This window comes from Corythoichthys intestinalis, chromosome 8 (genome assembly GCF_030265065.1).
Source record: "Corythoichthys intestinalis isolate RoL2023-P3 chromosome 8, ASM3026506v1, whole genome shotgun sequence".
In the NCBI taxonomy this organism is placed as follows: Eukaryota; Metazoa; Chordata; class Actinopteri; order Syngnathiformes; family Syngnathidae; genus Corythoichthys; species Corythoichthys intestinalis.
This window is the reverse complement of record NC_080402.1, coordinates 31707644-31731539: the sequence shown is the minus strand read 5'-3', so window position 1 is coordinate 31731539 and position 23896 is coordinate 31707644. Positions and strand designations below refer to the sequence as shown.

The 23896-nt window shown below is 38.8% G+C and overlaps 1 protein-coding gene and 1 long non-coding RNA gene across 6 annotated transcripts in view; one reads left to right on the top strand and one right to left on the bottom strand.

Annotated features, from left to right (window-relative positions):
* Positions 1–7974, top strand: part of LOC130920403 (uncharacterized) — a 50469-nt gene extending 42495 nt beyond the window's left edge. Inside the window, exon 6 of the long non-coding RNA XR_009064144.1 lies at positions 6894–7974. This is a non-coding gene — a long non-coding RNA (uncharacterized LOC130920403). The remainder of the gene's footprint in view (positions 1–6893) is intronic.
* Positions 1–23896, bottom strand: part of pik3r5 (phosphoinositide-3-kinase, regulatory subunit 5) — a 133523-nt gene that overhangs the window by 14744 nt on the left and 94883 nt on the right. For all 5 annotated transcript variants that reach the window (XM_057843582.1, XM_057843586.1, XM_057843584.1 and 2 more), the window contains 6 exons: positions 11300–11412; positions 6876–6991; positions 6725–6793; positions 4367–4505; positions 4212–4281; positions 3352–3526 (listed from right to left, as the gene is read on the bottom strand). In XM_057843582.1, the coding sequence (XP_057699565.1) occupies positions 3352–3526; positions 4212–4281; positions 4367–4505; positions 6725–6793; positions 6876–6991; positions 11300–11399 (669 nt within the window). In that variant the 5' untranslated portion in view covers positions 11400–11412. The remainder of the gene's footprint in view (positions 1–3351; positions 3527–4211; positions 4282–4366; positions 4506–6724; positions 6794–6875; positions 6992–11299; positions 11413–23896) is intronic.

Genomic DNA, 23896 nt, shown 5'->3' with positions numbered 1-23896 from the left:
CAGCCCAAACAACAGAACATCAGACCTATCATATATCTTGTACAAAGCAAAAGTCAGGCTGGCTTGTCTTTTTTCCCCCATTAAAAGTGTTAAAATTTTGCTTTAATTTATTTGAATAAAATGACTAATGGCTATTAATGGCTAGCGTCTATCATTTTCTTAACATTCACGATTAAACTAGATTAAATTTCATATCCAGTGACTCCAAACTAAATCAGATAACAAATTCAATACCACTTTAAAATTACAGAAACCAATTAATTTGTATTTCTTGTACAGTGGGGCAAATAAGTATTTAGTCAACCACCAATTGTGCAAGTTCCTACTTGAAAACATTAGAGAGGCCTGTAATTGTCAACATGGGTAAACCTCAACCATGACAGGCAGAATATGGAAAAAAAAAAAAAAACAGAAAATCCCATTGCTTGATTTTTAAATAATTTATTTCCAAATTAGAGTGGAAAATAAGTATTTGGTCACCTACAAATAAGCAAGATTTCTGGCTGTCAAAGAGGTCTAACTTCTTCTAACGAGGTCTAACGAGGCTCCACTCATTACCTGTATTAATGGCATCTGTTTTAACTCATTATCGGTATAAAATACACCTGTCCACAAGCTCAGTCAGTCACTCCAAACTCCACTATGGCCAAGGAGACAAAATTGTAGACCTGCACCAGGCTGGGAAGACTGAATCTGCAATAGGTAACACACTTGGTGTAAACTAATCAACTGTGGGAGCAATTATTAGAAAATGGAAGACGTACAAGACCACTGATAATCTCCCTCGATCTGGGGCTCCATGCAGGATCTCACTCCGTGGCGTCAAAATGATAACACGAACGGTGAGCAAAAATCCCAGAACCACACGGGGGGACCTAGTGAATGACCTACAGAGAGCTGGGACCACAGTAACAAAGGCTACTATCAGTAACACAATGCGCCGCCAGGGACTCAAATCCTGCACTGCCAGACGTGTCCTCCTGCTGAAGAAAGTACACGTCCAGGCCCGTCTGTGGTTCGCTAGAGAGCATTTGGATGATCCAGAAGAGGACTGGGAGAATGTGTTATGGTCAGATGAAACCAAAATAGAACTTTTTGGTAGAAACACAGGTTCTCGTGTTTGGAGGAGAAAGAAGACTGAATTGCATCCGAAGAACACCATACCTGCTATGAAGCATGGGGGTGGAAACATCATGCTTTGGAGCTGTTTTTCTGCAAAGGGACCAGGACGACTGATATGTGTAAAGGAAAGAATGAATGGGGCCATGTGAGAGATTTTGAGTGAGAATCTCCTTCCATCAGCAAGGGCATTGAAGATGAGACATGGTTGGGTCTTTTAGCATGACAATCATCCCAAACACATAGCCAGGGCAAGAAAGGAGTGGCTTCGTAAGAAGCATTTCAAGGTCCTGGAGTGGCCTAGCCAGTCTCCAGATCTCAGCCCCATAGGAAATCTGTGGAGGGAGTTGAAAGTTTGTGTTGCCCAACGAGAGCCCCAAAACATCACTGCTCTAGAGGAGATCTGCATGGAGGAATGGGCCAAAATACCAGCAACAGTGTGTGAAAAGCTTGTGAAGAGTTACAGAAAACGTTTGGCCTCCGTTATTGCCAACAAAGGGTACATAACAAAGTATTGAGATGAACTTTTGGTATTGACCAAATACTTATTTTCCACCATGATTTGCAAATAAATTCTTTAAAAATCAAACAATGTGATTTTTTTTTTTTTCCCCCATATTCTGTCTCTCATGGTTGAGGTTTACCCATGTTGACAATTACAGGCCTCTCTAATATTTTCAAGTAGGAGAACTTGCACAATTAGTGGTTGACTAAATACTTATTTGCCCCACTGTAAATGATGAAGTTGTATAACCATTTTCTAAATAACAATAGCAAAGATAAAAAGCTTCATGCGTCCAACTGTTTGCTTGTGCTTACCTTTTGAATTAAAGCCATTATTTAAGCCTCAAACATGTGTAACTTAATAAATAACCACTCCTTAAGGTTTTTATCATAGACTTCACCATCAGTTGATTTGACAGCTCCTACAGACATCGCGCCACGCCTTCCCGTAAGCGGGCCGGGCCAGGCAGAGCGTCGTGCAGCTTTCACGGTTATAAACTCAAACACACGCTGCATTCGAATGCCGGATTTAGGTGGAAAAGGACAAACGTTTTACTGCATACAAGCAGGCAGGAGTGTCTCAAGAGTGATTTGGTCGAGGATTCAAGATAATTATTATATAAAATAGCACCATGCATGCACTTTGAAACGTTGTGAAAAAAAATGAATGGGAAAAAATTACCGTAACTTTAGCCTGAAATATTTACGTAAAATGAATGATAACTGTCCGTTTTTTGTTTGTTTGTTTTTAACCAATAATCTAGTCTGTTTTACATTCATTTCTATAGAAATTATGGGATTTACGCATTTATTTACAAGAACTTTCAGTTTAAAAAGCTCTTTGTTTTGTGACGGCCACCACATTGGATTACACAATAGCGTAACTTTAGCTTGAAATATTTAAGTAAAATGAATGACGGCCCATTTTTTTTGCTTTTAACCAAGAATCTAGACTATTTTATGTTCACATCTATAGAAATTTCGGGATGTACGCACTTATTTACAAGAATTTTCAACTTAAAAAGCTCTTTGTTTTGTGATGGCCACCATGTTGTAGACAAACACAATAGGTCAGGTAATTTTGGGCCAACTGTCTGTTTTTTGGCAAAAAAAAATTGTAATTTAGACATTTCTGCGTCCATACAAAAAATTAATATGTTATTTTAACTTATTTTATTTTAGGTGACATTTCAATCCAAAAACGACGAGGGCCAGATAGCCTGCAAGACATGCTAAGGCAATAGTACCATCGGAATTAAACCTTGTTGAGATTGTATCCAGAAAAATGAAAATTTTGCTTTTGTTGAGTAAAATTAAGAGGATTCAGCATGCTTTTCTAAAGTATTACATTTCTGATGTGAAAATGGAGTGATTTGTTTGCTGTTGAAAACTTGCACTGAACAAAAAAAAAAAAAAACGAAGTCGCTATTTCGGGCAAAAACTTACATGATATGTTAAATATTGCTATTAGTCGGCCTCAAGCCCCGTCAACTGATGGCGAAATCTATGGTTTTTATTAATATCTAAAATGCTACACTACACAAATGTGGACTTTTATGTACAGTATATAATAGGAAAACATGTTCTATAAAGAACGACACTTAAATAACCATGCAGGGAGGGAAATTAAAATCCAATTGCTCATTTGTAAACCACTCATATACTGCCATTGACAGATGTCAAATATCAATGTTGACTTGTAAAGCTGGCTGTTAATTGAAAACCTACTTGCAAGGTTTCATGGATACTGTAGAGGGGATACTTGTTGCCAAGTGTGGACTGGAAGGCATGTTTGATGAGAGTGATGTAGGTGTCTTTCTCCGAGTGCTGAACGCCACTGAGTTGCTCGGCCACTGACAGAAAGTCAGAAGGCACCTCGCTTGGGTTCATAAGCAGCACCGTCCTGCAGTTGTCAAAAAACGATAACTTTAGTGCAAATGAGTACAGGTTGTAAACTGTAAAGGAAACTAGAAAATATGAAATAACAATTTGAGTTAAAAACAAAAACAAACAAAAAAAAAACCATCATTTTTGGGCTTATAACGTGCAACTGACTATAAGCCGCACCCACCAAAAACCAAAACTATTTGTAAAAATAGTAATAAAATTTAAGTTTAAAGAGTACCTAAAAAAACAGCACATTAAAATACAAATGTGAATAAAACATAATACATTAAAAAAAAAAGAAAAAAAAAAGAATAAAATATACTGTATACAGTATAGCCATGGAGAAATGAAAAAAAAAAAAAACGATCAAATTTAACAATATTTGAGTTATGATCACACAATGTAAATAATGTGCAAGAGATATATATGATGGGTTAAATCGAAATTAAATGTATGATGTATGATGAATATAATATAATATAATATAATATTTCAACAAAAATATGATCAGTTTTTTCTATTAATAGTTGAATTACAAAACAGACAGCAAATTAAACACGAGAATTACAATTAAAAATAGAGTAAAAGCCAGTAAATGAAAACAAAATTAAACAATGAATCAAAAAACTCATCTTTAATTAACAGATTGGTGCTGTTAAGAAGTAGCTCAGAGGAATACATAGAGATTAACGTGGACGTACATGGTCTTTGAGGACTGACAGTTGGTGTTCAGATCTTGCTCTTCTCGCACCAGTCTCTGAAAGGAAATCCCTTTGAGGAAGAGAAATAATCATTCGGGCACTACTTTATAACATTTCAAGAATAGATGGAGTAAATTTTAGAACAAAATATATACCTGGAGCCTTCATCTCCAGCTGTAGTGTGGAGAGCAGGTTTCGACACACACTGCAGTAAGGCTCCGGCCATGTGAGGAAGGTACGGAATACCTCCGTGGCTCTTTCTAGAAGCTCAGTGTCAGGAGGACAGTAAGGTGTCTGAAAAAGACAAAAAACATATTTTACTTTTTGTTTTCACCCTTTTTGGGTCAAACCTACCTTGTTGAAACATTTGACAGCAATACAAACAAAAAGACTATCCATCCATCCATCCATCCATCATCTACTGCTCAGTCCAGGGTTGGGTCGCGGAGGCAGCCGCTTTAGCAGGGAAAGCCCAGACTTCCCTCTCCCCAGCCACCTCAACCAGCTCCTCCGGCAGGATCCCAAGGCATCCCCAGGCCAGCCGAGAGACATGGTCTCTCCAGCGTGTCCTAGGTCGTACCCAGGGCCTCCTGCCGGTGGGACATGACCGGAACACCTCTCCACGGAGGCTTCCAGGAGGCATCCGAAACAGATGTCCAAGTCACCTCAACTGGCTCCTCTCAACGCAGAGGAGTAGTGGCTGGACACAGAGTCCCTCCCGAATGACCGAGTTTCTCACCCTATCTCTAAGGGAGAGCCTGGACACCCTGCGGCGGAAACTCATTTCGTCCGCTTGTATCTGGGATCTTGTTCTTTCGGTCACGAACCACAGCTCATGACCATAGGTGAGGGTGGGAACGTAGATTGACTGGTAAATCGAGAGCTTTGCCATTTGGCTCAGCTCCTTCTTCACCACAACAGACCGGTGCAGAGTCCGCATCACTGCAGATGCTGCACCGATCCGTCTCTCGATCTCCCGCTCCCTCATACCCTCAATCGTGAACAAGACCAAGATATTTGAACTCCTCCACTCGGGACAGAATCTCAGCCCTAACCCGGAGAGGGCATGCCACCCTTTTCCGACTGAGGACCATGGTCTCGGATTTGGAGGTGCTTATCTTCATCCCAACCGCTTCACACTCAGCCGCGAACCGCCCCAGTGAAAGTTGGAGGTCACGGCTTGATGAAGCCAACAGCACCACATCATCTGCAAAAAGCAGAGATGGAATGCTGAGGCCACCAAACCGGACTCCCTCAACGCTTTGGCTGTGCCTAGAAATTCTGTCCATAAAAATTATGAACAGAATCGGTGACATAGGGCAACCTTAGCAAAGTCCGACACTCACTGGGAACGAATTCGACTTAATGCTGGCAATGCGGACCAAACTCTGACACCGGTCGTACAGGGACTGAACAGCCCTTACCAAGGGGCTCGGTACCCCGTACTCCCAGAGCACCCTCCACAGGACTCCCAAAGGCACAAGGTCGAACACCTCCAAATCTACAAAACACATGTAGACTGGTTGAGCGAACTCCCATGCACCCTCGAGGACCCTGCCGAGGGTGTAGAGCTGGTCCACTGTTCCACAGCCGGGACGAAAAACACACTGCTCCTCCTGAATCAGAGATTTGAATTCCCTCCTCTCCAGCACCCCTGAATAGACTTTAGCAAGAAGGCTGAGGAGTGTGATCCCGCTATAAATGGAACACACCCTCCGATCCACCTTCTTAAAAAGGGGGACCACCACCCCGGTCAGCCAATCTAGAGGCACTGTCCCTGATGTCCACGCGATGTTGTAGAGACGTGTCAGGCTTGACAGCCCCACAGCATCTGAAGCTTTTAGGAACTCCGGGCAGATTTCATCCACCCCCAGGGCCTTGCCACAGAGGAGCTTTCCAACCACCTTAGGGACCTCGATTCCAGAGGTAGGAGAGCCCACCTCGGAGTCCCCAGACTCTGCTTCCACAAAGGAAGGCATGTCGGTGGAATTGAGGAGGTCCTCGAAGTATTCTCCCCACCGACTCACGGCGTCCCGAGTCGAGGTCAGCAGTACCCTATCTCTACTATACACAGTGGTAATGGTGCACTCCTTTCCTCTCCTCAGACGTCGGATGGTGGATCAGAATTTCCTCGAAATCGTTTTCCATGGCCTCGCCGAACTCCTCCCATGTTTGAGTTTTTGCCTTAGGGACCGCCGAAGCTGCATTCCGTTTGGCCAGCCGATACCTGTCAGCTACTTCTGGAGTTCCACAGGCCAAAAAGGCCCGGTAGGACTCCTTCTTCAGCTTGACAGCATCCCTTACCGCAAGTGTGACTAAATGTCTTTACATTTTTTCACCTCAAAATTTGATGACTTGTGACTCGCTAATATGTTTGTATAAACTGAAACTGTTGTCTAATAAAATGGAAAACAATAGCCATTATGCCTTAATCAAGAAAAACAAACAAAAGATGTACTATGTGTGAAAGGATGTGAGGATAAAAAAGGGATGATGCGATGAAGTATTTGTACCTGCAGCAGCGTGGACGTGAACATGATGGCAAGTGCCGCCACCAGCTCATACTGACACCTCTCCTGCACCTATACACGTTGACAAAAACACTCACTGTTCATCCATGGACTTTTGCGTCTGTACTGCATGTATTGATCTGTTTTACTGTACCTCTTTGGTCTTCCTCAGGATTTGCTGCAAGAGGATGATGGAGTTGTCAGGGTCCCTCTTGACCAGCTCCTCTAGGCTCCACCGGTTCATTGACTGGCCAACGGAGCACATCAGCACTAGAATGTGATATGCACTTAATATTGGAGGCAGGTATGGGTAAAGAGTAATTTAAAATTGTAATTTGAAAATGTTTTGGGGTGTTTTTTTGTGTTTGTGTGTGTGTGTGTGTGGGGGGGGGGGGTATTACTTGGAAGAAAATGATGATTGAAACATGTTTTTCCTTTGTCCAATATCCCGATAATATCTAGATTGAATAGAGTTTGTGCATTTAAACAGTATTTACCTAATTGGAGGCATATCCAGGTGCGATTGTAGGTACTGAGTTGTTACTTCTACAAAAAGCCACAGTCTACCTTGGAAGCCCTTTTGACGTGTAGCACAGGAAACTTTCCTGTATGATATCTCCCCACGCACCCACACAAGCTTTTTGTCATTGCCACCACTTCCCCCAGATGTCAGGCAATGTAACTTCCCCAAGCACCCACTGACACATATAAACCTGAAGTCATAGTGTTGACAAGTTGTCATACTTACAAACCATACATCATTATTAACCCTTAGATACATAAGTGGAGTCCAACAATGACCTCAAGGGTTGTTATTTTTCAAAATCTTTGAAATTAAAAGTATTTGGATTTTCATATTCCAGGAGTTCCTCATAAAACATGATTGTAACTTGAGGCCATTGCACACAAAAAATGATACATTTTAGGAAATTGCAGTTTTTGTATCACTATGCCACTTTTCAATAAGTGAAAAATTACCCCAAACCTTTCCAATGGAATCTCAAGAGTGAGCACTAGGAACCTTTGATTCTTATCAACTGTAACCGTCAGTATACATTTACTATCACACTTACATATCTGATGCCAACAGTCTCACCGCCCAGGGATCATTTTTACACAGCAACATACAGTGGGGCAAATCAAGTATTTAGTCAGCCACCAATTGTGCAAGTTCTCCTACTTGAAAAGATTAGAGAGGCCAGTAATTGTCAACATGGGTAAACCTCAACCATGAGGGACAGAATGTGTGTGTGGGGGGGGGAACAGAAAATCAGTGGGGAAAAAAAAAACAGAAAATCACATTGTTTGATTTTTAAATAATTTATTTCCACATTAGAGTGGAAAATAAGTATTTGATCACCTACAAACAAGCAGGATTTCTGGCAGTCACAGAGGTCCAACTTCTTCTAACGAGGTCTAACGAAGCTCTACTCGTTACTGGCACACATTAATGGCACCAGTTTTTACTCATTATCATTATAAAAGACACCTTTCCACAACCTCAGTCAGTCACACTCCAAACTCCACTATGGCCAAGACCAAAGAGCTGTCGAAGGACACCAGAGACAAAATTGTAGATCTGCACCAGGCTGGGAAGACTGAATCTGCAATAGGTAAAACGCTTGGTGTAAAGAAATCAACTGTGGGAGCAATTATTAGAAAATGGAAGACATAAAAGAGCACTGATAATCTCCCTCGATCTGGGGCTCCATGCAAGAGCTCACCCCGTGGCATTAAAATGATAACAAGAACGGTGAGCAAAAATCCCAGAACCACACGTGGGGATCTAGTGAATGACCTACATAGAGCTGGGACCACAGTAACAAAGGCTACTATCAGTAACACAATGCGCCGTCAGGGACTCAAATCCTGCACTGCCAGATGTGTCCCCCTGCTGAAGCCAGTACACATCCAGGCCCGTCTGCGGTTCGCTAGAGAGCATTTGGATGATCCAGAAGAGGACTGGGAGAATGTGTTATGGTCAGATGAAACCAAAATAGAACTTTTTGGTAGAAACACAGGTTCTCGTGTTTGGAGGAGAAAGAATACTGAATTGCATCCGAAGAACACTATACCCACTGTGAAGCATGGGGGTGCAAACATCATGCTTTGGGGCTGTTTTTCTGCAAAGGGACCAGGACGACTGATCTGTGTAAAGAAAAGAATGAAAGGGGCCATGTATCAAGATATTTGAGTGAAAATCTCTTTCCATCAGCAAGGGCATTGAAGATGAGACGTGGCTGGGTCTTTCAGCATGACAATGATCCCAAACACACAGCCAGGGCAACAAAGGAGTGGCTTCGTAAGAAGCATTTCAAGGTCCTGGAGTGGCCTAGCCAGTCTCTAGATCTCGACCCCATAGAAATCTGTGGAGGGAGTTGAAAGACTGTGTTGCCCAACGACAGCCCCAAAACATCATTGCTCTAGAGGAGATCTGCATGGAGGAATGGGCCAAAATACCAGCAACGGTGTGTGAAAAGCTTGTAAACAGTTACAGAAAATGTTTGGCCTCCGTTATTGCCAACAAAGGGTACATAACAAAGTCGTGAGATGGACTTTTGTATTGACCAAATACTTATTTTCCACCATGATTTGCAAATAAATTCTTTAAAATCAAACAATGTGATTCTCTGTTTTTTTTTTCCACACTCTGTCTCTCATGGTTAGGGTTTACCCATGTTGACAATTACAGGCCTCTCTAATATTTTCAAGTGGTAGAACTTGCACAATTAGTGGTTGACTAAATACTTATTTGCCCCACTGTACATGTAAGTACAGTATTTTTAATTCATTTATGAACTTTATGTCCACATTCATGACTATTCTGTGATATAGCCTAAGTTTTATTGTCATCAATTAGCCTACTTTGTTGTTAGCTAGTTGTCTTACTACCAACTACAAAGTTTGTTTAGGCCTACTACAAAGTAATGTGTAGGAGATTCTTTTTTCATGGACGGAAGTGGGCGAGTGTGTGTGTGTATGTGTTGTGCTGATGGGCTGCTTAGATGTAGACTGTTAATTTTGGGGTAAGTCGGGGTTGTTTTACTAATGTGAAGCTAACATATAAGCTATTTTTGCAATTTGCATGTTGATGGACTGGTAACATGCATGTAAGATAATATGGTTGGCAACTACACCTGCAAACGCTAGACGAAGAAAGGTGCAAATCCAACAACAAAGGAAAAGCACACAGGCCCAACAGGAGAGAAAGAGATGCCCGATGTGCCCAATAAACAAAGTTTGTAACACCACCAATTGCTGATTAAAATCCAGTATTCTTGTTTGCATTGATCAAAGCCAGAAGTAGGTAGTATGGAATAGTTGCACACACAGAGAAGACATTTGTGTGTGTACCAATACGTAGGCTTCCTTATGTTCCCCAGACCTACTGTATGTTTATTCTCTGTCCGTCCTCTGTGCACATATTTAAATAGAAAGACGAACAGACAATAGGTTTTGAGTTGACAATTTTTGATACCCGATTGATTGTTTTATTACCAAATGCGAATAAAACGTGATAACTGAATATGTCATTCTAATAGAGGTCATTTTTTGACCCCTGTCATAGAAGAGTGTAGGTATTGGTAGGTCATGCATCCTTAGTTTAAAGATAAAAAAATTTAAAACAGTTGAGTAGAATAGGACAACTATACATTTTCCAGTGGTTGTAATGCTGACCCTTCGGTGACATGTTATACAAGTGAAATATGTGACATAATGCCTTTATTTAAGGTGTTTAAATGTTTATTCATGTTTTTTTTTTTTTTTTTTTTAATTGTATGACAGTTAGAAATAATATATTCCTGGCAAGTATTGACATGACTCTATCATCTAACGCATTTATTTACCTATATAATTATAAAAGAAATAACCAGTAAATGTGATTATCTTTTGTTTTATTGGAGATTATTTTGCCATCATAATTTAAATATTCAAAACAAAAACTTTTGATGTGAAACCCAATGAATACTATGAAGATAATAGATTTTAATTTTAAATTTAGCAAAATAATCAAATATCAATATATTTTACTCTGAAAACATTATTTTACAATGCCATCTAACTAACAAAAAAAAGACAATATTGCATTATTGTATTATATCCTAGTCCTACTCATCAAGTGGCATTTATACTCCCTTTAAAATACAAAACAATAAAAACAATAATGTGTTTTTGTATTGATTTTAGTTGACTAAAATGACAAAACATTTTCATAAGACTTTCTAATTTTAGTATATTTCAAGTGACTACAATGAAAGAAGCATACATATATTGAAAATTTAATCAAAAGAAAAAAAAGAATTTAATGAATTACAAAGTCATTGTAATTTTTTTTTTTTTTTAATCCTCAATTATTATTTTTGGGATCACTTTTTTCACATGACAAAAATCACCACGCCTTTCCATGAAATTCAGAAGTATCTTTTACTCCGGGTCCTTTGTAATTCAAACTGTTAACTGCTTGTTCGTTTTCAACACTGTAAGCCTTTGATCACTACGAGGACTTTTACATCTAGAAAAATAAACCTGTTTTTGTTATAAATGGACTTTTTTTCACGCACGCACGAATGTACCTACCATCCCAGCGATGTGCTGCTGTGGGACTTTGCCTCAGTCCATCCAGGCATCGGTCCAGAGCGTGCTGAATCCTGTCCTCGGTGCAAGAGGTGTGCTGCATGTTGCCTCACGCTCTGTGCAGACGGATCAGGATGAATAAATTTGGCAATATGATAAAGACACAGCCACCTAGCCATTCATTTTTTCTATGGAAGCTGTACTACTTCCTCACATGACACACCACATACAAATACATATTGTCTGTTAACGACTGAAAAAGAGGATGTTTTTCTTTATAAATCACACAGTAATGCTTGTGCTGCTGTTATGTTACCATAGTTCCTAAAGCATGTCTCAATTGACTACAAAACCAACTCTCTCTTTTTGTTTTATGTTTACTTTGAAAGCAAAAATGAGGTTGGATGGCCTATTTTTTTTTCACCTGGGCCATACGCTACAGTGCAAAACATGAAGCAAATGTATTTTCAAGAATGTCGACAATGCCACATATTTTGGAATTTGCCGAAGTGGGAGTGTTGGTTTCAACACACAGTAAATTGTTATGTAGCAAACGAGTACTAGGCATGTGCTGGTATGATATTCTGACAGTATGGTAACCTTAAGCCAAAATATCATGGTTTCGCAGTATTGCAATGACAGCTCTAAAATGTGTTTCTTTGAAATATCTGGGTTTAAAAAAAAAAAAAAAAATTCATTGAACAGGATTTTTATTTTTCAAAACATTAGCAAATTGGAACATAAATATAATGTTAAGAAAAAAAATATTCAAAATGAAATGAAAATAAATGAAGTCCTTGAGGTGAGCCTAAACCCACAGCCACAGCTAAACATTATTACCATCAGAACAAAAATAATTGAATTATTTTCCATAAAAAGCACGTGTGTATGACTCGTATCATGTTTACACTATACACACACTCTCTTTCTCAACGCAGACCAGAGAGAAAAAAAACACGTTTTACCACCGCTAGACACACTAAATACGCTCGAGTTAACTCTAATAGCTGGTGGGAAACGTTTGTGACAGTGAATACTAGAGGTGGGAATCTTTGGGCACCTAATAATTCGATTAGGATTAGGAGGCTACGATTCGATTATAAATCGATTATTGATGATTTATTGACCAGATAGCTGCTTCATGGTCACTTCTAAAGCTTCTGCCTCTTTCTCCTGATTGGCTCAAACATCCAATGACCGGGGAAGTGGTTGGACAGTTGAGGTTTGCAAGACAGTGCTGCATTATGAATCATTGAATCAGGAAGTACCATCTTGCTTTCAAGTCTACTGGGGTTTTTAAAAAGGGCATTGTCCAACTGCCCATTTCACTGCGTAGATCTCAATAGCCAAACTCCTGTCATAGCTCTGCTGTACTTTCTCAAACCAAGCACGATTCAACAATCAATTGAGCAAACCAGTTTCTCCTTAGATGAGGACGAAGTATACCGACCAACATGCAACTGATAAGGGGGATACAAAAAGCCTAATCATCAGTTCAGAAGGAATCGGCAGTCTTCACTCCTACAGTGGGGCAAATATGTATTTAGTCAACCACTAATTGTGCAAGTTCAAATGCTCTCTAGCGAACCGTAGACGGGCCTGGACGTGTACTTTCTTCAGCAGGGGGGCACGTCTGAAAGTGCAGGATTTGAGTCCCTGGCGGCGCGTTGTGTTAATGATAGTAGCCTTTGTTACTGTGGTCCCAGCTCTCTGTAGGTCATTCACTAGGTCCCCCCGTGTGGTTCTGGGATTTTTGCTCACCTTTCTTGTTATCATTTTGACGCCACTGGGTGAGATCTTGCATGGAGCCCCAGATAGAGGGAGATTATCAGCGGTCTTGTATGTCTTCCATTTTCTAATAATTGCTCCCACAGTTGATTTCTTTACACCAAGCGTTTTACCTATTGCAGATTCAGTCTTCCCAGCCTGATGCAGGTCTACAATTTTGTCTCTGGTGTCCTTCGACAGCTCTTTGGTCTTGGCCATAGTGGAGTTTGGAGTGTGACTGACTGAGATTGTGGACAGGTGTCTTTTATACCGATAATGAGGTAAAACAGGTGCCATTAATACAGGTAACGAGTGGAGCCTGGTTAGAAGAAGTTAGACCTCTTTGACAGCCAGAAATCTTGCTTGTTTGTAGGTGACCAAATATTTATTTTACACTCTAATTTGGAAATAAATTCTTCAAAAAAATCAAACAATGTGATTTTTTCCCCCACAATCTGTCTCTCATGGTTGAGGTTTACCCATGTTGACAATTACAGGCCTCTCTAATCTTTTTCGAGTAGGAGAACTTGCACAACTGGTGGTAGACTAAATACTTATTTGCCCCATTGTATATCCAGCTAAAACACACGTTTTCTGGACGCACACTTTGCACTGTTCTAGATTTAGACGGAGCATGAAAATTGAGCCCACAGTTCATGTCTGTTTTATAATGTCCCATGGTGCAGGGCCAGCCCAGCCTATACGCAGATTATGCAGCTGCTTAGGGCCCCTGACGAATAGGGTGCCCTCAATCTGGCAATTGTTTAATTTATATTCTATTTTGTTTCCTACAGTTTGCTTTATTTGATTTTTGATACTTGATTACAAGCTTAAAAAAATAAAAGTTATTCCTTCTTTCTTTCCTCTTTTAGAAAAAGGTTTGGCGCTATCTACTGTAAGTACTGACAATCATTTGGGGTGAGAAGTTTGAAGTATGCAGTGCAACAAAATCTGATTAATATACAAAATATGGACGTATGGGTTGGATTGCATGTATGGGCTTCACAGTACACCGTGACGAAATAGCGGGCCAAAAATATGGGCCCCTTTGCATTATTTTGCTTAGGGCCCCATAATGGCCTGGGCCGGCCCTGCATGGTGGCCAACGCCAGAAGTAAACAATGGCCATTCAGTTGATGCAATGTGACAAAAACACATTTTTGGGGGGTCTTTTATTGTTTGTTTTTTTGTTGCATTCAACTAAAGCATTACTTAATATTTTTGTATTCAAGTATAATACCGTATTTTGGAGTGGCCCATGTGACATTTGTGTGTACCGCAAAGTTGGTCAACAACTAGTCATAGTGAGCCATTTGAATATTATTTAAATGTTGCAAGTGAAAAGGAGCCAGTTGTGACAAAGGGGCTTCACGTCTGTTCTTCGACAAGGTGTGTTAGGTGCAAAGTAAGGTTAAGACAAGGGTGTCCATTCACTTACATCAAAGGGTTATATGACCTATTTTACTGTGCTGGTTTGACAATGACGTGCCTATAAGACGGGATGCAAAACCACATCAAGTATCAAAAACCTACAAGACATTTCCGGGCAAAACAAACTTTTGAAATCATCAGCATAATTCTATATCATTATTTTTTAACTGTGTATTAATGAAATGGTAAATTAGTTACGCAGAAAAAAATTCATGACATACAAGAATTGGTCCATTTATTCAAGTAATGATGGCGTACATGTACTTGTCTTCAGCGCGTTGAAGGTGGGAAGGCGCTATACAAGTTTAACTCCATTTACCAAGAAAAAAGAAATAACAGTGAAATTAACAACAACAACAATAATGATAGAGAGGTAATATTGAAACCAGAGTCCAAGAGTTTATTATCGTTTCATTGGTGTCATACGTTTACATTTTGTCTGTAGTAGTCATTTGATGATGAGAAAGAAATATTTGTATTATTAGTATGAAAATAGTTATTATTACATTTTATATAAGAGCAACAACATTTTAAAATGAGAATAGCAATAATGAATTTGATAAAAACTACAAAAATAAATGTTGTGTCGCACATATACTGAAACAGTGACCATTAAAGTATCATTTATATCATATTTAATTTATTAAATGATACTTTGCATTTTCTTTTCACGCCAATACTTATATTAATAATAACCTTACAATTGTTAATATTCACAATATTATTATAATATATGTATTCAATTTAGAATAATTGTCATTGTTTCTGGGTAGTTATACAAAGCTACAACACAATGAAACACACATGATCTTATTAAATATTCCTATACAGTGATGGATGATTATTATTTAATTTTCATACATAGACTTCACAATGATACGGACGGGACATATTCCACAGACACTGCACCACGCCTCCAAGAAGGGGGCCGTCCCATACTCCGCTTCAGTTGGTCGAAGTCGGTCGCATTTATTCTCAAACATGCAGCGATCCAACGCCGGATTTAGGTTGAAAAAGAACGAAAGCTGTACCGCATACAAACAGGAAGGATTGTCTCAGGAGTGATTTGTTTGAGGATTCAAAGTAATTATTGTATTTTTCTTACCATGCACGCATTTTGAAATGTTGTGAAAAAACCTCAATGGGAGAAATTAACTGTTACGAAATTGGCGTGACAATTTGCAATGTTTACGTAAAATAAATGCTACTGGTTTTTTATGCTTTTAACCAATAATCGAGACTGTTTTACGTTCATTTCTATAAAGAATTCAGAGATTTAAGCATTTATTCACAAGAATTATCAACGGAAAAAGCTCTTTGTGGTGATAAGGCAGCGCCACAGTGGCTTGAAGACTAGCAGCACATTCGGCATATTTACATAAAATAAATGCTAACTGCCCGGTTCTTTGCCCTTTTAACAAAGAATCGAGACTGTTTTACGTCCATATCTATAAAGAATTAAAAGATTTAGGCATTTATACACATGAATTTTCAACGTAAAAAACTCTTTGTGGTGATAACGCGGTGCCACAGTGGCCTATCAACTACCAGCGCATTCGACATATTTATGTAAAATAAATGCTAACTGCCCGTTTTTTTGTTTTGTTTTTTTTTTGCATTTAACCAAGAATCAAGACTGTTTTACGTCCATATCTATAAAGAATTCAGGGATTTAAGCATTTATACACATGAATTTTCAACGTAAAAAACTCTTTGTGGTGATAATGCGGTGCCACAGTGGCCTATCAACTACCAGCGCATTCGACATATTTATGTAAAATAAATGCTAACTGCCCGTTTTTTTTTTTTTTTTTGCATTTCACCAAGAATCAAGACTGTTTTACGTCCATATCTATAAAGAATTCAGGGATTTACGCATTTCTTCACAAGAATTGTCAATATAAAATGCTCTTTGTGGCGATAAGGCGGCGCCAGAGTGGCTTAAAGACTAGCAGCACATTCAACATATTGACGTAAAATAACTGCTAACTGCCCGTTTTTTTTTTTTGCTTTCAACCAAGAATCGAGACTGTTTTACGTCCATATCCATAAAGAATTCAGATATTTAAGAATTTATTCACAAGAATTTTCAAAGTAAAAAGCTCTTTGTGTTTCCACTCGGTCAGCTTTCACGGAGACAGGCCCCCTATTAACTAATTTGCTCCCAAAAACGTATAAATACATTCTATTTTTAATTGTTTCAGTGTCCCAAAGAAGTATTTATACGTCTTTTATTTATTTATTTATTTATTATTATTATTTTTTTTTTTTTTTACAAGAGACATCTCTGGGTTCTGATTCAATTTAGCTCCAAAGCACAAAGCTGAAAATCCATTTTAAAGCAATAAAACTGGCCACTGGAGGGCAGTAGCGCATTTGGTAAGACCCACAACCCGAATCAACGGCAACGAACGGCCGGGCCGGAGGAAGATAACTGAATGGAGAGCAACCTAGACAACGCCCGGGATGCCAGGCGCTGGACGACCGGGACCAGAACGACCGGGACCACCAGTGCAGCGGACGATGCCGTTGAGTCCGTGCTGCTCGCCGAGCAGACCCCGAAGAGACTCAAAAAAATCCACCTTTATGAGACAGGCGGCGATGAGGGAAAAGTTTACCTGGCTGTCGCGGCCACAACAGCGTCATCTCTCAGTTAGTTATGTGTAAATAAATTGTTACTCTGCTATCAAAAGCTCTATTTGTCTTGTTGTTTATGTTATTTTGCAAAAGGAAAATATTATTCTGATGTTTGGGATGTAACTAAAGCAAAAAATAGCTGTGTTAAAGTCTAAGTTATGTTGAAATGTCTGCTTGTATGTAGCAGTCGTTGTAGTAGTAGTAGTAATAGTAGTAGTTATTGTTGTAATGTATGCATGGGCTAATGGCGTTTCCTGACATAGTTGGGTTGGGCGGTCGCCCGGGGCGGCAAATTGCTAGGGGCGCACCCACGCGAGTGATTGTCTACTATAATTGGTGACCCCTGCAGACCACAGTTACTGTCTGCACGCAACACCTCAAGGAGAACTTTGTTCAGCCGTTTAATTAATTTACTTTCTATTTAGAGCAGCACTTTTATTTTGGAAACTGCTCGCTTTTATTTCCAGTTCTGCGTTTCCCGGTAATGCGTCTGCTGCTTCAATGATGATGTGAGTATGCATTGTAAAGTGAATTAAAGGCGCTGCACTGACTTTAGATCGTGAACATTCTTCACAATGCTAGGTGGAGGAATAGTTGTGTTAAATGCCCTAAAAATAAGCCCCAACGTAAATGTAGGACATTAGCTGCTGTCATATGTGCATGCTGTCCACTTGATTTTAACTGTAAAAACTGTGTATATTGGAGTTGCTGAACTGGTTGCTGAGTTCACTGGACAGAATTGATGAACTCACAATTGATCGACAACTTTACCTAAGTGTTATGTCCAATCAATGACTTTTGGGGAGAAAATTCATGTGAAGACCAGAAAAGAAAAAAAAAGCTGCTCATGTATCGCAATGTATAATGCCTACTCTACCATGTATTGATTATAGGGCTGTCCCAAATGACTAATTTCCTCCCGATTAGTCAGCCGACTATTTTTACGATTAGTCGACTAATGTGATATATATATATATTTTTTTTTACTACTTTAATAATGACATTTTTTGTTGAAGCTTATTAATTCACAAAAAACATTTTGGAACACCTAAATCCTTTATTTAAGTATAAATAAATAAATAAATAACTTAAATATCAATAATAAATCACAAACAATGATGTCAAATGCTGCTGGCATTAACTAGTGCAAAAAAAAATGTAAACGGAAACACTGTGACTTCACCTTTTTAACAGGAGTCAAAACAATTCTTACTCTTTTTGTGGTATGTCATTGTCTATATTGTTCTAAATGTTAAGATGAATTGCAATGTCCCGGACAACCATTTTGAGAATACTTTGTGCGAGTTCGGATGCTTTTTCTGGTGTGCATTCCGCATTTTTTGGGGAGGGGAAAAACTGTTCAACTTTTGTTTGTTTTAACCTGAAAATAGATAAAGTAGAGGGCACACTGAAATATTACCACAGTTATTTTGAATGAAAGGCACACATACTCACAGTAACAAAAATTAAATAAATATATATTATTAATTTTATAGTATACTATTATATGTATATAATACAATAATACTTTATAATATAAAGTAACTAACATTAGTGCAGTCATGGATTACAGTAAGCAGGCCAGTGCTGTTTCCATATATATATATATTTTTTTATTATATTACTGTATGTATATACAGGATATATGTATATATTTTCCCCAAGTGGGAGCGTCCATGATCCTAATAAATTTAATAATAATTTTTTTTTAAATTATATAATTATATTTTATATATATATATATATATATTAATTATTGTATTAAATAAAAATGCACGTTGATACGACGCACATAAAGGCAACTTCCATCTAGAAAAAAATCATGAGAAAGTTGTATCGACTTACAATCCGCTAGCTTGTTGTTTGTTGTCTTTGAAAATTACACTTGGGTGACCGCGTTTCAAGTGTTCGTTCATAGCTGACGTGCCACTGTGGTACGCGAGCTCAGCTTAGCAAAGAGTACACACAGTGGCACCCTCCATATTTTCCTTGAAATGATTCCAAGCTCTGGCTATTCTGGTCCGCTTTTTTAGCTTCATGCCGCTTTCATGTGTTACCAATTCTGCCCGTTTTGGTAATTGGCGGTGTTTTCAACTCCTGGCCGTAGTGAGGAGTGAACCTGCGATTCACTTGGCTCGTTGTCGTCGGTTCGTCCGATTTCCTCCTCAGGAAGGCGGCGGCATGCATAAAAACACAGAGAGGCGTCGGATGGCTCTTTATGGATACTTTTATTGACCAAAACAAAAACGTGGGGGATGCCACCTGCGCTACCTGCGCACTTTCTCAACTCACCGATCTCGCTCCCTCTCTCTCGCTCGCCCACTTTCTTCCTCTTTGCTCAATCTGACAATGCCGGTCACATTAAAATAACAGCGGCCCCCTTGGAGGTGCAAGTAACAACCGCTTGCATTGCCAGCGCCCGCAATTCTAAACTTTATCCGCATGTGATTTTTTTTTTTTTTTTAACCCGTCATTACCCGTCGACGGTATGTTTTGCCCGTCGACGCATTTACGTCATCGATGACGTCGACAACGTCGACTAGTCGGGACACCTCTAATTGATTATGCGTCCTTAGTTGAAGGGGACGGGACTTGATAAGCATATGCTTCTTCCGTCAGCCCTTGTTTTTTTTCGTTTTTTTCCGTTGGGTTAATCATATCACATCTTGTAACTGTCAATGATACCGATGATGACAACAATAAATAAATAATAAATAAATAAAAAAATGTAAAAAGTATTTTTGTGTCTTTTCTTTTTTTCTAATTGTTCACACTCGTAATTTCGAAGTTGTTAGCTTGTTTTTTTTTTCAATCGACTACGACTATTAGCATCATATCAAAAATAATGTGAGCAGTCAATGTAGTGATTTGAAGGGAACTAACATGCAAATGTTCACTGTGGTTGGTTTATAGTTAAAATGATGTAGTTGAATGTTTAATAAGCTAAACACATTACAGGGTTTGTGAATGTTGACTATATTCTGCATGTTATTCACCAGATGCTAAATGTGTGTACAGGTATGCACACCTGCACATAAGCCCAAAAAAGTATTTCGTCTCCTGTTCTCTCTAAGCGGAGCCCCTGTTGTGGTTAACATATCAGAGGCAACTAGTCACAAGTAGAATCATCCAAACTTTCTTTACTATTGCTAAAATATTTTAACAATGTTTGTGACGTTAAATTAATATTCTCTTGCACATTTATTGTTGTGCAATTTCAACTGTCTCAAAGTGTTAATAAATGCTACATTCTTAGCATACACTGTGTTTTGGTTGTTAGGTTGTGCTCAGTATACTTCGGTTGTTAGGTTGTGCTCAGTATACTTCATGCGCTGTGTTTTACGGGTCAACCATTGTTGTTTTTTTGCGACTGTTTTTTTGGGGGGGGGTTGTTGGGGCAAAGCGTCTTGTCGCCCAGGGCACCATGTAGGCTAGGAACACCTAGCACATTGTGTGTAATCCAAATGGAGAAGTACTAAGTACTTCCTTTATTGTAAAGGGGATATTTCTTTTTAAACATGTTCCATTTTTTGAGTTTATGCACAGCTGGGTACTTCTCAGGTCGCAAAACACAAAATTACAGACCTTTTCCTCAATTCTAAAAAGACAAAGTGGATACACATAATTTCCTTTTTCAGTTCAAAATATTTTTCGCTCCAATTCAAGGTGGTTAAACAGATTTCGAACAGCTTGGTTTCAGAATGAAGTCAACCAAGAGCCCACAGAGTGAGCAACAACACATGCATCTGGTTTTCATTTCTCGCAGTGTAAACAAAAAAATCCCCTACGCCACATAATTGAAAGAAAATAATTTCTACCCTACCTGCTACTTGTTGTGGGGGAAAAAAAAAACAACCTCAAAAGTCACATACAAAAAAACTAGTGATGCACGATAATGCATTTTTCAACCGATACCGATAACCAATAATCACCTCCTCCTTCCAACAGATAACCGATAATGTCAAGCCGATAACTCTATTGAAAAGATGTACATATATACAAATTTAAATTATAAAAAAGACGAAATGTTACTGTGCAAAAATACAATTTATCGCTACTTTTTCCATATCAAATGTGAGCAAGTAGTAAAGTCCAACTTTGAATCATTGTATATTAATTAAGATCCATAATGCTAACAAATTAATGACTTAATTGCACAAAAAATACCTTTAGGAGGGGTTTGGGCGCTGGCCCAGAATTCGACAAAACTGTGTCGGTTGCACACAATTGAAGGCTAAATAAAGTATAGAATTATCGGATTGCATTATCGGTTGAATTTTTTAAAATATCTATTATCGGTGTGATGTCATAATTGCCATTATCGGCCGATAATTATCGGTAACCGATATTATCGTGCATCTTTAAAAAAAACTAAATGCCAGATATATGAATGTACTGTGGAGTGAGACCTCAGTTCAGAGATTTACACTGCATATTTTTAGCTTTTTACTTAACTTTTATTTATGACTTTTTCCAAGATGTCATATGTGAACCTATGCTTTCTGACCAAAGTTACGGTTAAGTTGGACTATTATTATACTTCTAATTTAACACCACCTCTGGTTAAAATTTTGGTCCAGACACTGTGTATCCAGGGGTTGGGGTACATTTGCCACCCCGAAAACCAAGGGACATGAATATCCCTGAATGTTGAAGAGCGTTAAACATTAGAAAAAAAACAAACAAACATAATCCTTTATCAATTAAACTCAAGTAATGGAAGTGTTCGGTAAAGCAGAAAATGGAAATACAAATATTATACAACACAATTTAAAAGCATCACTTACTATTATTTTTTAGTGAGTCTCTTTCAACCCTATTTTCTTATTAATATTTCTTGCTTAACCTATTCATATGAGTGCTTCAAAAATGAGTATGAATTTACAATCTGAAAACAAAAACACGTGTGAGTTTCAAAACACTGGGACTTTTTCTTTAAGATCTGTAATGAGATGTAGGTGGAAAAAACATGTTGCAATGATGGCCAGGCAATTCCCCAAAAAGTTAGAGACCAAGCAGATTGCGCTGATGTCATCTCTAGTGTGTCTTGCTTGCTGCTTGTAATAGGCAAGTATTACATAGCATGGAGTAGAACAAAATTAATTATTTGCCTATTTCCACAATTTAACACAAGTGGGTTTTATATTTTTATGTTTTATTTCCATAAAATGTTGCAAATCTGCGATGAGTATGAGAGCCTTACATAAGAGGATGTCTTCGGTGTCAACAAGGTCACTTCCACTTTTTTTACTCGCAACTGTAGCTATACACAAAGATTCTCTACAGTACACCATTCTGAGATTGTAGTAAAATATGATGCAAAAATGTATATCTAAAAGCTAATACTCGATTGTAAATTTACCTAATCTTCTAATATTTTTAATGTCTCTTCAGACCCCGTATGCATTTTGGCACAAGGTTTAACTCTAGTCTTACATGACTTGGGTGAATTTGATCAAACTCTTCATTTTGACCATATCAGTCAATACTTCAACACTAACCTGGATGGCACCATCACCTGCGTGACTTTCTCACCCCTACCCACTTGCTCCTCCATCTCCTCGCATCTGACGATCCCATTACCAACTGCTTCCTGACGGGAAGTGCTACTTCCCATGTTGAGCTGAGGAAGCAGGTGCCTCCCCATTGTTGCGGTGTGATCCAACCCTCATGTCTACTCCCACAGACCAAAGGAGAAGAAGGAGGGAAGGACAGCCACACTCCATGGTGTGAATGACATTGTGGGAGTACAGTGTGTGTGCCCCCCTGCTTCCATTTACACCTGACACTGATTGATTGAGGCTGGTATCCATTCACGTCGAGTGCTCTATTCACTAAAGTTCTGGTTAGGAACAGGATCTCTTGTGGCCCAAGAGAGCGAAAGACGTAAACCAAGGGCGTAGGTTTGGTCTAACCATTGGTAGGGACGATATAACAGCATAACCTCCATGTACATTTTTTGCTTTGGGAGGGACAATTTTAAACCCAAACAGATTCGGTGAACAGGGGTCAGGGCTACATTTCTCATGAATATGAACCTAATTAATTGATAGGCAAAATGATCGATGCAAAATAAATCTGTTGTGACTTATACTAACTTTCATGTGTATTGGTTCAGGTGATACACCGTATGATTCTAACCTTTGTTTTCAAAAACTACTGAAGAAACATTTTTGAAAACTTCCAGAAGACATTTCTGGATTTCATGAGCAAATTCAACATACACAATAAATACAAACCTATTAATAATCTCTTAAGTGACCAGGAATACAAAAAAATAAACATTTGTCTTTAGACCACTCAACATTGTCTGTCTAAATTAACATATATAACTGAGAAAAACTCATAACGTAAACAGCAGAAAACACACACAGGACATTTCTCTTTAAGCAGCTTCCCACTCGAGTTTTGCAGGTTGGCATGTTCACACAGTGTAATGTTATGCTAACTCTGATGCAGGTCGGACTTTCAGTAGCAAAATTAGTGATGTGTTTCCCATGTCCCTAACACTGATGTCTTTTACATTCCTTACAGTACCCAGATAGCAGACCGACATTGAATAAACATTGATTTTCCATCAAAATCATCAGTATGGTTGACATCGAAATTTTCGACGTCAAGTGACGTTGAAACAACGTTGTTCTATGGTATGTCAGCCGATGGTTGGGTTAACATTGGTTTATAGTTGATGAACTAATGTTGACAAATAGTTGATTTATGATTGACCGGGAAATATGATTGAAAAGTCACTGAATTGTGGCTGAG